Source organism: Chaetura pelagica, unplaced genomic scaffold, assembly GCF_000747805.2.
Source record: "Chaetura pelagica isolate M959 unplaced genomic scaffold, ChaPel_1.0 scaffold429, whole genome shotgun sequence".
In the NCBI taxonomy this organism is placed as follows: domain Eukaryota; kingdom Metazoa; phylum Chordata; class Aves; order Apodiformes; family Apodidae; genus Chaetura; species Chaetura pelagica.
Window position 1 is genome coordinate 512088 of NW_009954542.1, and position 15940 is coordinate 528027.

Sequence of the window (15940 nt, forward strand, 5' to 3'; positions counted from 1 at the left end):
GAAAGAGACAACAAATAGGAGCAAGATTTTGTGATCTTCTGCAAAGCAATTCAAATGACTTGGGCTTTGTCATAAATGAAAAAAATAATTTTCTGAAAATAATGCTGAAATCCTGGGATTTCAATACAGAAGAAAACTCTTTTGATCTGGGTTGTGATATAATTTAGAAGAGAGATACTTCCATGTTAGAGACACACAGAAAACAGTTCCAGATTCTGAAGAACAAATGACATCTATGATAGTCCTTTCTTCCTCTCCCTGTGGGTTAAGGTTGATGGCAGCACTTGTCCTCTGCACCAGGGAAAATAAAGGGAGCCAATGGAAGAATTTGTGTAATTCTGTCTAACTCCCATTCCTTCCAAAGAGGCACAAGGCAAGGGAGAGAAAAAAATGCCACTGCTGAAACTGAAGATAGAAAATACTGATCTATATTTCTGTCACAGGAGGAATGTTCATCACAGTGTGCAGCCTGTGGGAAAGTAGACCCTGGAAGATAGAACTATGAACACAGAGATATCCTGGGAAGGAAAATGCAAAAACTTGTTGGTAGAAAAAGTCTGATCTAATAGACGAGATGAGTTTGCTGTAAGACAGTGTCAAGGGAAACAGGTAGAAGAAGGGAGAGAATGGGATACAGTAGGAAGCCAGAAAAGGCTGGAGAGTAGAGAGTGAACGTATGTTTACCTATGCATGTATAGACACAGACATGCCAGAACGACTTGTGCAAGACTTGCATGTTTGGAGTTCCTTTTGTTTTGGATTTCTATATGTCCAGCATGTGAGGCAGATAAGGTAAACAAAGTGCCATTAATGATCTAGTTCAAACAAGAAGAGTGGTCCACGCAGAAACACAAGGCTGATTCTGATTTAATTAATTTAGGTGTTCAAACAGGTCTGGTGAGAAGGGCTGAGGCCTTCAGATATACATTGGTTTTCTTGAGAATGCAGACAAGTGAAGGAAAACCAGATGTGCTTATTTCAGGATGACGAGGTAGCATCGTAACTGGAATGAACTGCTACATTGGGAAGGAGAGGATGAAAGTATGTTTGGTTTTGAACAATTATTCAGTTTTAAAAACTGAAGCCACATAGGCTGTTGGCAGAAGGGTGACAAAACAGACAGAAATGAGGCAGAAAAACGGGATCAAATAATCACATTCTTGCACCAAGAGTTGTAATAAGGGAATTGAGAAATAATTTGACAGCAATTTTCTGTTTGGACTGGATCAACCTCTGCTTTCAAGAATCAAACCCTAACAAGTACAGCGTTTCTAACATCATAAAATCACAGAATCACAGAATTGTTAGAGTTGGAAGGATGTCTAGAGATCAGCCAGTCCAACTCTCCCACTGAAATAGAACAACTCAGAGCACTTTACCCAGGGCTGCATCCGGGCAGGTTTTGAATATCTACAGAGATGGAGACTCCACAACCTCCCTGGGCAGCCTGTTCTAGTGCCTTGTCACTCTCATCGTAAAGAAGTTTTTTCTTATGTTTAAATGGAACTTCCTATGTTCCAGCTGGTGCCTGTTGCCCCTCGTTCTGACACTGGGAACTACTGAGAAGAGCCTGTCTCCATCTTCCTTGCACCCACCCTGTAGATACCTACAGGCATTGATAAGGTCTCCCGCCAGCCTTCTCATCTCCAGGCTAAAGAGTCCCAGCTCTCTCAGCCTTTCCTCATAAGAGAGATGCTCCAATCCCCCAGTCATCTTCATCAGCCTCCTCTGGACACTCGCCAGTCGTTCCCTGTCTCTCTTGAACTGGGGAGCCCAGAGCTGGATGCAGTATTTCAGCTGTGGCCTCACCAAGGCAGAGTAGAGGGGGAGAAGGACCTCCCTTGACCTACTGGCCATGCTTTTCTTTATGCACCCCAGGATTCCATTGGTATTCTTGGCAGCAAGGGCACATTGCTGGCTCATGGATAATTTACTGTCTATCAGGAATCCAAGATCCTTCTCCTCTGAACTATGTTCCAGCAGGTCAGCCCCTAACCTATATTGATGCTTGGGGTTCTTCCTTCCCAGGTGTGGGACCCTACATTTGCTCTTATTGAACGCCATGAGGTTCTTCTCTGCCCAACTCTCCAGACTGTCCAGGTCATGCTGGATGGCAGCACAGCCCTCGGGAGTGCCAGCCACCCCTCCCAGTTTGGTAGCATCAGCAAACTTGCTGAGGACATACTCTGTCCCCTCATCCAGATCATTGATGAACATGTTGAACAAGATCGGACCACGTATTGACCCCTGGGGGACACTGCTGGTTACTGACCTCCAACGTGAACCTGATTTGTTGATTCACCACCCTCTGAGCTCTGTCACACTGCCAGCTCCCAATCCACCTCACTGTCCACTCATCAAGCCCACTCCTCCTGAGTTTCCTAATGAGGATGTTATGGGAGACAGTATCAAAAGCCTTGCTGAAATCAAGGTAGATGATATCCACTGCTCTCCCCTCATCTAGCCAGCCAGTAATGATGTCACAGAAGGAAATCAGGTTGGTTAAGGATTATTTCCCTTGGGTCAATCCATGCTGACTTCTCCCAGTGACATTCTTTACTTTCACAGGTTTTGTGATCATTTCCAGAATGATTTTTTCTAACACCTTCCCAGGGACAGAGGTGAGACTAACAGCCCTGTAGTTCCCTGCGTCCCCTGACATTAGCCCTCCTCCAGTCCTCAGGCACCTCTCCTGTTCTCCATGACTTCTCAAAGATGATGGAGAGTGGCCCAGCAATAATATCTGCCAGCTCTCTCAGAACCCATGGATGCATCCCATCAGGGCCCACGGATTTACAGATGTCCAGTTTGGCTAAGTGGCCTCTAACCTAGTCCTCCTCATAAAAAAAGTCCAGTAGCACTAAGTTTTTGAAAGACAGGAAAAAAAATCACCAGGTTTACACTGAGCAAGCTTTAAGCCTTCAATGTGCCAGATATTTTAGGAATTACTTACCACCCTTTTATCAAAATAAACTGTAAACTCAAGGAGACGTGGACAGAAAACAGGCCTTCATAGTGACCTTTGACAAAAGAATAATTAAAAGATCCATAACACACATTTGATTTGTTGGGGAATTATTTTTTTTTCCTTTCTATTCAATTTACTTCAAAAAAAACCCCTTCTTGCTAGGGAAAGGGAGGAAAAGTGCTCATTTTAAAAAAATCCATCATCTTTTACACATCACTCAACTTAGTTTCTTGTTAGCACCTTCAAGACCTTCCTTAAGGATGTGATCATAAAGCTACTGACACTAAAGTTGAAGGATTCTCAATAACTTCATGAAATACAACATTTCACAGACCACTGCCACCAACAAGGATTATTCAGTCAACTGAAACGAGCAAAACTCCCAGGAGCAAGAACATCCTCAGTGGATTCTCTTGGCTGAAGATCCCCCTGACACAGGAGACAGACCAGGAGAGATTTCTTGTCAGATTTGGAGCAGACGACACTGTGCACAAAGCTCTCTGTGGCAGAGAGCCTCTGAGATCAGTATGTCCCCCATATTCTAACTCCTGCATCATACACTGAGATATAGGCACCTTAGAAATGTGTGGATTTCATCTGTAAAAGCATAAAATAGCCATTGATCAAGCAATACATTTTAACATCTTTTATGAGCTATTGCTTTCCTCCATGCCATCTCTCCTCCACTTTATCCTAATTTGTATTCAATGCTACTACTCTGAAAGCTTCTCTAAAACTTCCCAAGAGATCTATCATAGCTTGCCTGTTTTCCCCGGTTTCTAAAATTAATTTAGATCAATTATTTAATACATTCAATCACTTTATTTAAGCCATTTACAGCAGATATAGCCAATTATTCAACATAAAATACAGCCAGATCATTTAATCACAACCAAAAATGTGATTTATCATCACATTCAATTAGAACCCACTGAAGTCAGTGGCAAAAGTCACATTCAGTTGAATAAGGATCAAGGCTTTAATTGACAGTGTCAAAGGAATAATGTCTGGTAATGGAGAAGGCTGGGATACATACGGGATTCCAATTTCAAACAGATTGTTTTGAATCAGTTGTTTTCCAAGCATAATGATGCTCAGCTGAATACAGAGTTCCATCAAACAGCCCCCTGGAGCACACTGCAAGTAAACAAAACCACAGAATATGAAGGGAGTAAGAGAATTAATTGACATGTGCCCATTTGGAAGAGGTACCTGTGTCTATATATGCTCACCACCCCTGACACCAATTTGTGCATGAGCACGGACCTCGTTGGTCATTGCAATTCTATCCTTAACAAGGTATTTCATGTCCACTCATAAAGCCACATTATGGAAAATATAGAGAGCTCTGAAATGAGTTACTGTGCCCTGGGGCTACCATATTTCCTTTTAAAATATTTACTATATAATCAATGTAATAAACATAATGTGGTATCACCAATCTCCTTCCAACCTGATGTCTCCCAAGGGGGGGAGAAAGTTCTCAATCTTGCCAAGAGTTATGTGAAAGCTTTACTGTAAAACCTTGAGTATCTCTGCTGATTTTCAAGGGAATACCCACAACAGTTATAAGGAATTTTGAAAAAAAAAATTAAAAATAGAAATGTTTACAGGTTTAGCACAAAATGGCTATAGCTTCTCAGGCTATTGAAATTGCTAGGCTTCCAGTGATGTACAGAATGTGATGCCAGATTCAAGTTCAGGCTCTGCCATAGGTTTCCCAAGGGCCTCAGTTGAATAATTTAATCTGTTTGTGCCTGAATGCCCATTTGAAAGGATAGAAATGGTTAAACTTCACCTAAGAATGACTGGGAAGTGCTCAGAACTGCAGAAAGAGAGCCTCAGGTACCTGGGAGGGAAAATCTGGGGTTTGTCTACTTATGTGGAAGATTTAACATCTTGTTTTTACATATTTTTTTATTTTTCCCTTGCTGTCTAGACTCCACTGAAATACACTGTACACATATTTCTCTTTGTTCAGGGTTTTGTTGCTTGAATTTCATATCTACTTACCTCTTCCATTCGATAGCCATCAAATACATACACATAATGACCAGGACGGCCAACAAATCTGAAAGTAATAACAATATATGAAATAATATTAATACAAGAAAAAAATATCTTTAACAACATAACTGTTCATTCGTATCAGCTAAAATGTTTCAGTACTAGCTACTTCACTATGAATTAAAAAAGACTCAACACCTATTCAACTTTGATTATTTAAAATTATGTCACAGTAATAAGCCTCAACAAATGTTTTTCTACTATATCTTGATGAAATAATTTCACTAAAATATGTTTCCATGATAAAACCATAACAAAAATCTCCCTTTCTTCATCAGAGATCACAAACAAAACAGGGCACAGACAACTTATATTCTCTTGCATTTGAGTTATGCACTGAATGAAGTTATTTACACATCTAAACACAGTCAAGACTCTTCTGACTACATGGAGAGAAGTGAGATTGACCTTATTATAACTGCAAGTAAATTATTTAAAGAGGAAGTAATTTGTGATATTTTTCATTAGTGTCTTACAGTGTTTACAACTGGTGGTAAAACTTGTAATTAATTCTTAAACCAATGATGCTGAATAGAATTGGTGAGGAGTACAGATTAACAGACTTTACATTCCCCCCCAAAGGAACAGAAGAATAGTATGAAACAGAATCCAGACAATGTTTTAAACATTTTTGCCAAAGTTTCAGCAAACAATCATTTTGAGCTTCCAATTCAAAAGCATGTGCTATACTGTGGATAACTGGGTCCCTAAAGACAATGATCCTGAACCCATAGGAAGTCACACTTATTTAGCAGGACAGCTGAATTAGCTTTTTGGTCAATCGGTTCATTTGCCAAACATCCAACTTCCAGTTGACTATAACAATTTCCTAATTTAACCTGATACAGTGCAAAACGTTGAGAAAGTAATACAGAAAGTAGTTCCATAGTTTCTAAAAAAAACAGGAAAATCTTTCTTTACTAAATGATGTTTCAAGAAAAAATCACTAAACTGTGGAAACTGAAGTCTTGGAAGCAAAAACTTTCACGGACAAATGAAACACCCTCTTTTACCTAAGAAATTATTTTCTGAGTTGTGGATTATTCTTATTTCAGAAAGAAAACTAAACTGTTTGCATTTCAGAACAAAGTTCTGCCTACAAGAGACAACACAGTACTCAACATCATGCCCTGCCATTCGAATCAACATTTAGACCACCCTGTTTATGTTATTTTTTCATCGGTGGTAACAGGTCAGCAGTCCCAGACTTAGGTAGCCCATTCTTAAACACAAATCTCCTAATACAGACATATATATACACACACATAAATATCTACATGCTTAAATATCTGCATGTAAAAGACATTTAGCTCACCTTCCTTTAAAAAAGGCAACATAAAAAATTGGTGCATAAGAATTCACAAACTTCAGGAGGAATGCCTTCAAAATCAGTCTTTCCTCAAAAGTTTTCTCTGTTTTTGGTACCTCTGGGGAGGAAAAAACATTTTAAAAAAAATAATTAAAAAAAGCACACCAGATGTACATATGTCAACATCCCTGATATCCCCAAATACAACACCAGACTGCAAACTGAGCTCAGACTGTTGTTTTTCTTTTTTCCTTTTGTACTGTTAACTTGTACCAATGCACATCAGCTCTGTCACTGACTCTTGATTTCCAGAGAGTCTTTCTAAATTTCCAGATGGCACTTAAAAGATTCTTTTATAGGAACATGAATACTGACAATATAATGAACTTGCTTCTCTGATAGGCATCTGATAGCCTAGCCCAAGTTCCTCATGGCTGTCTATCCAATACCCTGATGGGAAAAAACCCCACAGATGAGAGACCTGGGCAGACCACATCACCTTTCTCTGCTTTAGGCCACATCTGTGGTATCTTAGCACAGACCTCCTCAGTTATTTACTTTGACATCTATTATATTATTAACCATATAATATAACTAAATATATTTTATTAACACAATGTACATATTAATAATAATTGGCTTTTGATATTCAATTGCATAAAGCTAAAGCAAAATAAACAGCTTTAATGTATATAAGCATATGCTTATATACATAAGAATATCAGTTACTCAACTGAAGTAAGAAAGCATTAATAGTCTCAATTCCTGAATCATAAAAGCAAAGTACAAAGGCTTTCATCCAGAAAAAAAACACCTTAAAAGCTTTCTTAACTTTGTGTGCATAAGCCTTGTTTTCTGTAATGAGATTGTTAATACGTTTATTGCTAAACACAAGCCTAAATACCTTTCAGAATAAGGCATGAAGTGAGTTGTTAATTGCCATATAAAATAAATGCACAGTTTTGCTAACACTGCTCCATTCTCTACATACATTCTACATTTCTAGACTTCCTTAGATAGCTTGTAAAAATGTGCCTTAAACATTTTCAGTATTCATTACTCTGTTCCAAGTTTTATTTTCAATTTCCATGGAAAATTTTTACCAGCAGAACACACAGGACAGAAGCTTTTCAAATTGACATTAAGATCCTTTTTTAAAGATTCAATATGGGTTAAACTATTGTACTGTCAGGCTCATCCAGAGCTGTTAACTAATGTGAGAACAGATCATTTTACTGTGGAGTGTTCTCGACTGGATTTCTGCAGCACAATGGAAAAAGGTAGATCCAGAGCTCTCTCTTTAGGGATTTAATTAAAAATACTGTGGTACTTGCACAGTTTTGTTTTGCAGCAGTTTTGGTGCTTTGGCTGCTTTGGTCTTTTGGTTTTCTTTTTTTTGTTTGGTTGATTGGTTGGTTGTTTTTTTGTTGTTGTTTGGTCTTTTTTGGTTGGTTTTATTTTCTTAGAAAAGAAGCATGGTGTTTATTTGGGCACTAAAGGCACAGCAAGACTCTAATGAGTTCCCACAAAGCTTTATGTGTGATACTTGCAACCCTATTTTCACAAAAGGTCAACACACAATAACCCTAAACCATCATTCACTACTACCTATAGAAAAGCTTAATTGAACTTTAATAGGATTTGAACCATTTGCAGTTGACCCCATATACTGGATAGATCCTAGGGATCTACAGCTCAGGGCAACAGGAATATCAAATATCAGCAATGCAGCCTCTAATGTGAGGGAGCAAAATCCTAGCCTTTGCCTCATGAAGAACTCCCACAAAGATGAGCTCAGCCTCTGACTGAAAATTTTCACACCATATATGGTTCCTGAGACTCACTCAGCATTTCACTCCCTCCCCACTCTCAGATATACTATACCATACCAAAAGGCATGCATAGAATTTATCCTCTAGCTAGTGGAGTCTGCTACATAATAAATACATCCAGCCAGAATAGATGCAATAGTAAGACAGAAAAATTTCCCCCAAAATGATACACATAATATATGGTTAGTTGTGAGGCATGTGATGCTAAAATTGAGCAGCTGAAACTTTCCAGGTAGAGAACAAGCTCTCTGTGGAATGGGCCTTAGCTCCCCGAAGGAGTTGCTGCCTTTATGAGGCACAAACACAAACCTTTTTTATTTTGTCCCCATTTGACTGGTTCTTCCTTCACCTGAGAGAAGTCAAAAGTGAGCAAATGATCTGCAAGTCACGTCTGAAAACACCCGATTCCTGAAGATTCAACCTAAGAATACCAGGATAAAATCTGCAAATTTGCTGGCTTGATCTGTGGTAAGAGGGTATCAGTGCCCCACTCTGCTGCATCCACAAGAGGTGCATGGAGTCCTAGTGCATCCTATATGAGCTCTCTGTATTGGTTAGAACTAAAATACTACCTTTTTTCCCCCCTAAGCACTGATTCAGTGAGTATTGAGGCAGATCCATTACTTTGATCCTATGATGAACGCAGTTGCCATCAGTGATACAATCCTTGCGCTGACAGATGAAATTTTGCAACTGAAAAAAGACTGAAGTGTGCTAGGGATTGGAACAGAAACCTATGCTGTCAAGAGCTGCTGCCTCTGCCCAACAAGTGTGTTCCTCAGCTTGTTGACTAACAGTTGAATTAACAGTGGTGTGAAAAAACAAAACAAAACTATATTTTGCTCTGCTCAGCAAAAAGAGAGTTCACAAGATAAAGAGCATTAATGAAGAGTGTGGGGTTTTTTTACATTTTTATTTCAGTTGACATCTGAGCCTAGCATTGGAGAAAGCTGCCTTAATGAACTTTCTAACTCACAGAATTTGTAGCACTAGAGGTTACTCAGACTGGATCCTTCTTAAACAAAGCATCCGATCGTTCATTAGTGCCTAAATAAACATAGCAGGATTAGAATTACATGCAAAGTGTCAGGGGGACAATAATTGGCAGGTAAGAAGTTCTTGTTCCTTTCACAGAGTGGTGCACGTTCCAAAGGGAGAGGCAATGGCAGTGGCTTGCACTTCCCAGCTTTTGCCTAGAAACTGCCAGAGAGTAGAAGCCTCAACTTAACCTTTTCCTACTCTTTTCACACAGCAGTGTCACGCCTTAACAGTTGTGCCCTTTCTTACCTGGGCAGGTGCAGTGGACAGAGTTGATCAGGTCACACACAGTTAGCAGCTTGTCTGCTTGATTGATGAAAGCTGAAAATCTGGGTACAGATTTGTCCTGGGCAGTGAACCTGAGCTTCCTTACGCCACTAAGTTCATTGGTGTAACCCTGCTACTTTCTGCCCAAAGCTGATTCCAAATAGGAACGAATTAACCCCAGGCTTGTAACAATAAAACAGCATTAAAAAAATAAATCCAACCTCTAATTGAAATAGATGTTATTATAAAAAAAGTCCAGCCCAGACATGCTCCTATAATGGTAAAAAAATCCTTAGAGTAGTAAGGACCTGGTAAAACTAACATCAGCAAAATAACATGGTAAGCATTTTTCAGAGTAGCTTTGCCAGAGCCAGCAAGGTCTTTGAAACAACCCATTGACTTTCAGCAAACCAAGCTCTTAGTGGTAAAGATATCTATCAAAATACTTACCAGGTCAAAAATTCTCAACCAGCTCTAGATAAGTGGATCCTGGCACAGAGCCAATGCAATGCAGAAATACCAGCTGAGATCCTGGAAATAGCACAACTGCATTAACATGGCATTACAGCCAGGCTGATTAGTCCTATTAGTGGCACAGTGAATGTTGTGGCTTAGAGCCCTAGTTCCCAGAGGCATGTCTGAGCATCTTCCCCCACAGCTCTGAATATTTTCCCTGGCACTCTGCAGGGGGAAACATTCCCTTTAGAACCTCCACACATACTCTCATGTCAATACACGCCAAGTACTAAGGAGGAATGTAGTGAGATAGTTTTACCAATTTCTGTCAGCCATTTGGCAACAGCTCCATAAATTTCATCAAGGATAAGTATCACCACGAGGTTAATGATGACAGCGGTTGCGGTCACGGTCGCCCGAACGTTTGACCTGGTTGTTGCGTTGGTGCTGAATGACAAAGCTGCTGCTGTAGTGATCCGGTACACCATGACACCAAACACTGCAGAGAACGTCAGTGAGATCTACAAGGAAATGTACAGACAGGTGAATTCAAGCTTGAGAGAAGCATTTCAACAGAAGTTTTGACAGACACGGTGGGTTCATTCCACGAATTGGCATTGCGTGGTGATTTCTTAGAGAATCAGTCATATGGGGATCATCAAATGAAAATGTGAGGATTCAAAACTCCCTAACAGGTACAGCTGAAGAAAATGGGTGCAGAACTCTGAACTGGCACAACAGTTCCTCAAGATGTGCACGTTCCTTCTGACTAAAGCACCACACGTTATTCATGCAGTGTTGGTGAAATTCAGGTTGTTTGGGTGCAAAAGCAGGTGTTCAGCAAGGTCTTTAAGCAGGCACTTGGTTCAGATGGCTTGGACTGAAGGGCTTACAAACCTGTGCCAACAGGTAAATAGACCTTACTGACTGCAACATCTTCACCTCTGCGCAGCAGAAGTGGCCTCTTGCTCTCCAGTTGTGCTTGCTCAACTCTTGACACAAATTAAAAATAGATAGATAGACAGATAGATTAGATAGATAGATAGATAGATAGATAGATAGATAGATAGATAGACAGACAGACAGACAGATAAATCTACCTTGTTACTATTCTTTTGGAACTGGACTAATCTGTGCTACTAGGGCTTCACTTTACATTTCTGTTGGTATCCTGGCATCCTTCATGAGCTGGCTTTGACCCATGAGATGAGGAAAGTCAGTCCTGCTGGTTAAGGTCAGGTTCCCACAGAAGAATTTGAATTTCACAGGGCTATAGGATTCTGTTTTTCAAAAAAATCTCACTCCACAATGAAAAAAAAATAATCAACAAAATAACAATAAAAATCCAGCAAATTTTCATAGACATGGCAGGAAAGGGTACATTTTTCTCTTCCATTTTTGCCTTTGGAAAGAATTCCAGTACACATGTATTATTTTAGGTAAAATATTTTGAGATCCTCAGATGAAGGAGACTACATAAATGTGAAAGATTAGACTATCAAAATTATTGCAATGAGCCCAGGAGCCCAGGTGCACACAACACAGGCTCAAGGAAATTGAACAGTTCATTTTAATAACTTAGCAGTAGTCTATTGGATTCCTATAGACAGAGGAAGGTTGTCTTATGAAAAAATATTATTGCAAAAAAACCCCAACAAACAAAACAGAATAAAAATCAGAGCTGTATTAAAGGGTGAAGATGAAAACTAGGCACATTTAGTTTTAATGGAGAACTAGTAAACATACTAAAAAAAAAATGATTTGGAAAAACTCCCAGAGATATCTAAAGAAATTCACAAATACGTTTTGTGAGAAAACTGCAATAAAAAGTTAGAACTAGTAAAACATCTAATTTTGACTTTTTAAAGAAATGTTTCATCAATTTTAAATGAAATGGAGGTGACTGACGAGGTTTTGTTTCATGCAAGTGTTTTTCGTTCAAATACTGTTCCAAAGAAAAAAGTCTAAACACACAACTTTGAATGAAAACATTTCCAATGACATACTATATTATTGCCTTCTCTTTTGTAGTAGTCATTGTGTTGAGAAATCAGTTCTAGTATTTCTGCTTATTTTCCTCATTTTCTTTTGACTTACCTATGAAAGATGTAAACAAAAATCGGATTCGTGTCAAACTATCTGCTCAGCTCTTGCTGTGACCAGCAGTGCAGGAACACAAAAATCAGAAACTTTACACTGCAGCAGAGATTAACATACCCCCTTAAAAGAGAAAACAAAAAACCTCCACCTGGCAGTAATCTAACTCATCTTCCACCTCTACAGTCACCTTAAACTGGTTTTTGGGGGTTTTTTTCCTTAGTTTGGGTCACTTCCTTTTAATCATCTTCCACACACTCTTTTTCTTTCCCTTGTGGATTTCTTTCAAATTTTTACTACCATGGTGGACAAGAAAAAAGAGCAAAATAAACTTGTATGTATCATTTTGGAGATGATGGGTCTCCATAGACACCTGGCTCCATCACAAGCTTCCACTTAGAAAATGTATCTTAACAGTACAGTAAGAGAATTCATCAAAGACAGTCATTAATAAACAGAGGAAGATGTTTCAGGTCGTGGAAGTTGAATAGCAAGCTCTTAAACCTGACCAAAGTATTGAAGGGATCCACAGCAATGAGGAAGGTGGCTGGAGAATGAGACACAATCAAAGGCTTGCACTATTGTGGTCTTTTCCACACATGCAGTGCCAGAGGAAGATACACAAGGGTACCGGAAAAAAAGTGTTATTTGTTTAAAGAACAAGGATATTGGTTTTGCAAAAGCACCACGACTTCAGAAACTCCTCAGTTGCCCAGCTGTTTTTGAACATCTGCTTAGACACAGATGGAAAAAACACTCCTTTAGGAAACTTCATTATCTGTGCATCCAGCAACAGGAGAAAATTGAGGAGGGCTCGTAGGACTGTGCAGTAACTGAGAGAATATTTCTTACTCCCCAGTCACTGAGAGGAAGTGGTGCCTGTATCTTCACAGCATTTGTCCCATTTCTTCCAATACCTCTTTTGCCCAAATTCCAGGTTAGATGGTCACCTTTCATTCAGATGCTTACTTTGGGGTTTGTTTTCATTGTCAAATTTTCATCTGGCCAGTTCTATCCCCTATGGTGGCAGTTTCTTCACTCAATATCTAAACTAGGCTGTCAAGGACTGAATTTCTTAGAAACAGATGTGAAAATTGGCTGCAGAAAAGGTCACCTACTGAGCATGGTATGAAAGAAGACACACAGGAAAGCATACTAGGACTGAGAAGGAAGCTATAAAACCCCATGGGCTAGACTGATAGATTCATCCAAGTAGGATAACAATTTAATGTCCAAATATTTCTTTGGCTCCCCAGTGGGGCTATTCTGGAGTCAAGTATTATGCCATGTGAGTAAGAACAGAGCATTAGGGTCCAAAAGAAGGAACAGGCTGAACTCTTGTGCCACAACATTAATTGGTTTTCTTCCTTCCTCTGACTGAGTCAAACACAACAAACCCAAAGAAAGGCTGCAATGGTGGCACTGCTCCATGCCACCCTGCTATCCTCCAGCAGCCATCAGTGTTTTCATCACATACTTGGAAATCTTTGCTGCAACATGTATGTTCTAAATGTGGATCATCTAAACTGTTACACATGTTATAACTAATCACACACAAGCCCAACTTGTATACACCCAGCTGAGCCTAGACCTACTGCTACCACTGGTCTCACTGGGCAAAAATTAGACTTGTGAACTTCTCTTTTAAAATCCCTGCAAAAGATTGCCTAGATCAAGGTTGGATCTTCTGCCTTCTCTGCAGTCAAGTGAGGCTATGTGTACAACAAAAGAGATCTGAACAGATTTTAAGGTATCTGTAAATGTGTAAAATAATCCTTGGTGTAAAACACCAAGACCAACAGGGCAAGGGAACCAAACCAAACATCTTTTTCAACGTGTACTTTTAAAGAAACAGGCAGTACACCTAGCTTGATAAAGACCAAAGAAAAGCCAGAAAGAGAATAATGTAACACTGTTCTTGAAAGAGGATTGCCAAAAGTGAAGTACACAAAAGAAGAATGTAAATGAAAAATAAAGATAATAGGTTGTGCAATAAGAAAATCATTAGCATCTTTAAGAATCATGAGGGAAAGCATGGCATGTAAAGCAGAGGGCAGAAAGGATAGAACACAGCAGTGCCATTCTACAGAAATGTAGACATCTTAATGGAAAATACCTTTGGGTTTGTGCTGCCAGACCCTTTGACCTGGAAGAGGCAGTGTTAAGAATTCAGTGACCACTTCTGCAGCACTAGAAACTGCAGCATGTGTGTGTGTCTACCTGTGTCTGAGTCTTCTATGTCTGTGTGCTGTATATGTGCATGCACACAGAAATTCAACATTTAACCACCTATAATGCATACAGCGCTTACAGCAAAAGAAATTCGTTTGTGTGAACAGTAGTAAAGGAGGTAGATGAGGCCAATTTAGTTTCCTCAGTACAATTCTATTACACAGACTGACAATAAACTTAGTCTGGTGTTTCCAGTTCCTGTTTAACTAATTTAGCAGGGGGGGAAAAAAAAACAACAAAAAAACCCCCCCAAAACCAAAACCACAACAAACTAACCAAACAAACAAAAACAACAACAACAACAAAATACAACCAAAAAACCCCCCAAAAACCAAAACCACAACAAACTAACAAAACAAACAAAAACAACAACAACAACAAAATAAACAACAAAACATTACACACAGTAAAGAGTAGACTGTAATGTCTCCATAGGAAAGTAGAGCTGGCTGTTCCTCATCAAGAGCTGACCTGAATTTCATGCATGGTTTATAAGTTGTCTCTTTCAGGTGCTTATATCTTACTATTGCTCAAAATATTCTTTGAAAAGTAATTGTGGCCACTTCTCCAGTTGGTGAAAGTCAGCAAAGTTCCCCCTTGTCACTATGAGAAGTTGAAGAGTTGGAGCTCTATATTTTACCTTTATCAATCTCTCTGAGATGTTACAAAAAGCAGGGAGTGTAATATATAGGCCATGACTCAGGAAAGAACTTTAAGATCATGCTCAGATGAGATTTAAACATGATGTTAAAGTCAAAAACACACATAAGCACCTTGTCTGCAAAAGAATGACATGTAAAAGCATGTAGCCCAAATTTAGCTTTTACACACTGCTGAAAGCAAAGTTTCCACTGTTGCCAGTTAGAGGTTCAGTCTAAAAAGCAAATGTTGGTAAGGCTTCAGGACAATAAACTCACTCAAAATGTTCTAAGTACATATATATCTATATGTATGAATGACACATCTTTTATGTACAGAAAATACTTAACATACAATAGATGTATCTTCATATATATATATACTCACATATATTTATAAAAATGCAGACATTAATTTGGCTTCAATGAGAATATAGAGTGGTTTGGACTGTTAGAAAAAAGAAATGAAATCTTCACAGGACATCTGTTGTAGTATGTGCAAGCTCCAGTACATTAAAAATACATGTAGGTATTTTAAAGAATTTAGTCCCTAAGTAAATTTCCTATGCCAAGTGCTCCTGGGGGGTAAACCAGCATATTTCATTGCCATATTATGCTGGATCTAGATGTGAATACACACTTTCATTCAGTAATTTCTGTAACCAGAGAGATGATGGGATCCTTGACAATGTCATTTCACGTTTATTAGCCAGGCTTTCCTATTGCTGTTTACGAAGTCTATCAGTTTGATGATGTGTTTATGGTCTGCTGGAAATTTCACTTGGACAGTGGTGTCCACACTTTACAGTTGAATGACTTGCACACCATATTCTTGGTCTTAAGTGAGGATTCAATACCATGGTCTTCTTTACATTACAGTCCACCCCTAAGTATGTGTTGGACACATACTTCCCAACAACAGATTTATTTCACCTGAATATCATCTGCTCAGTAACTTCAACACATCTGAATGTCATTCTGAGCGGGCACATGGAATACTCTGCACACAAGAAAATACACAGTGGGCTTCCCTTCA

At 39.1% G+C, this 15940-nt stretch overlaps 1 protein-coding gene across 1 annotated transcript in view; it reads right to left on the reverse strand.

Moving 5' to 3' along the window:
• The window catches only part of ANO2 (anoctamin 2, calcium activated chloride channel), a 156483-nt gene that overhangs the window by 26797 nt on the left and 113746 nt on the right, over nucleotides 1–15940 (reverse strand). The window contains exons 15-18 of the mRNA XM_010004927.1: nucleotides 10257–10458; nucleotides 6351–6462; nucleotides 4982–5039; nucleotides 4005–4105 (exon numbers count right to left, since the gene is read on the reverse strand). Coding sequence (XP_010003229.1) covers nucleotides 4005–4105; nucleotides 4982–5039; nucleotides 6351–6462; nucleotides 10257–10458 — 473 coding nt within the window. The remainder of the gene's footprint in view (nucleotides 1–4004; nucleotides 4106–4981; nucleotides 5040–6350; nucleotides 6463–10256; nucleotides 10459–15940) is intronic.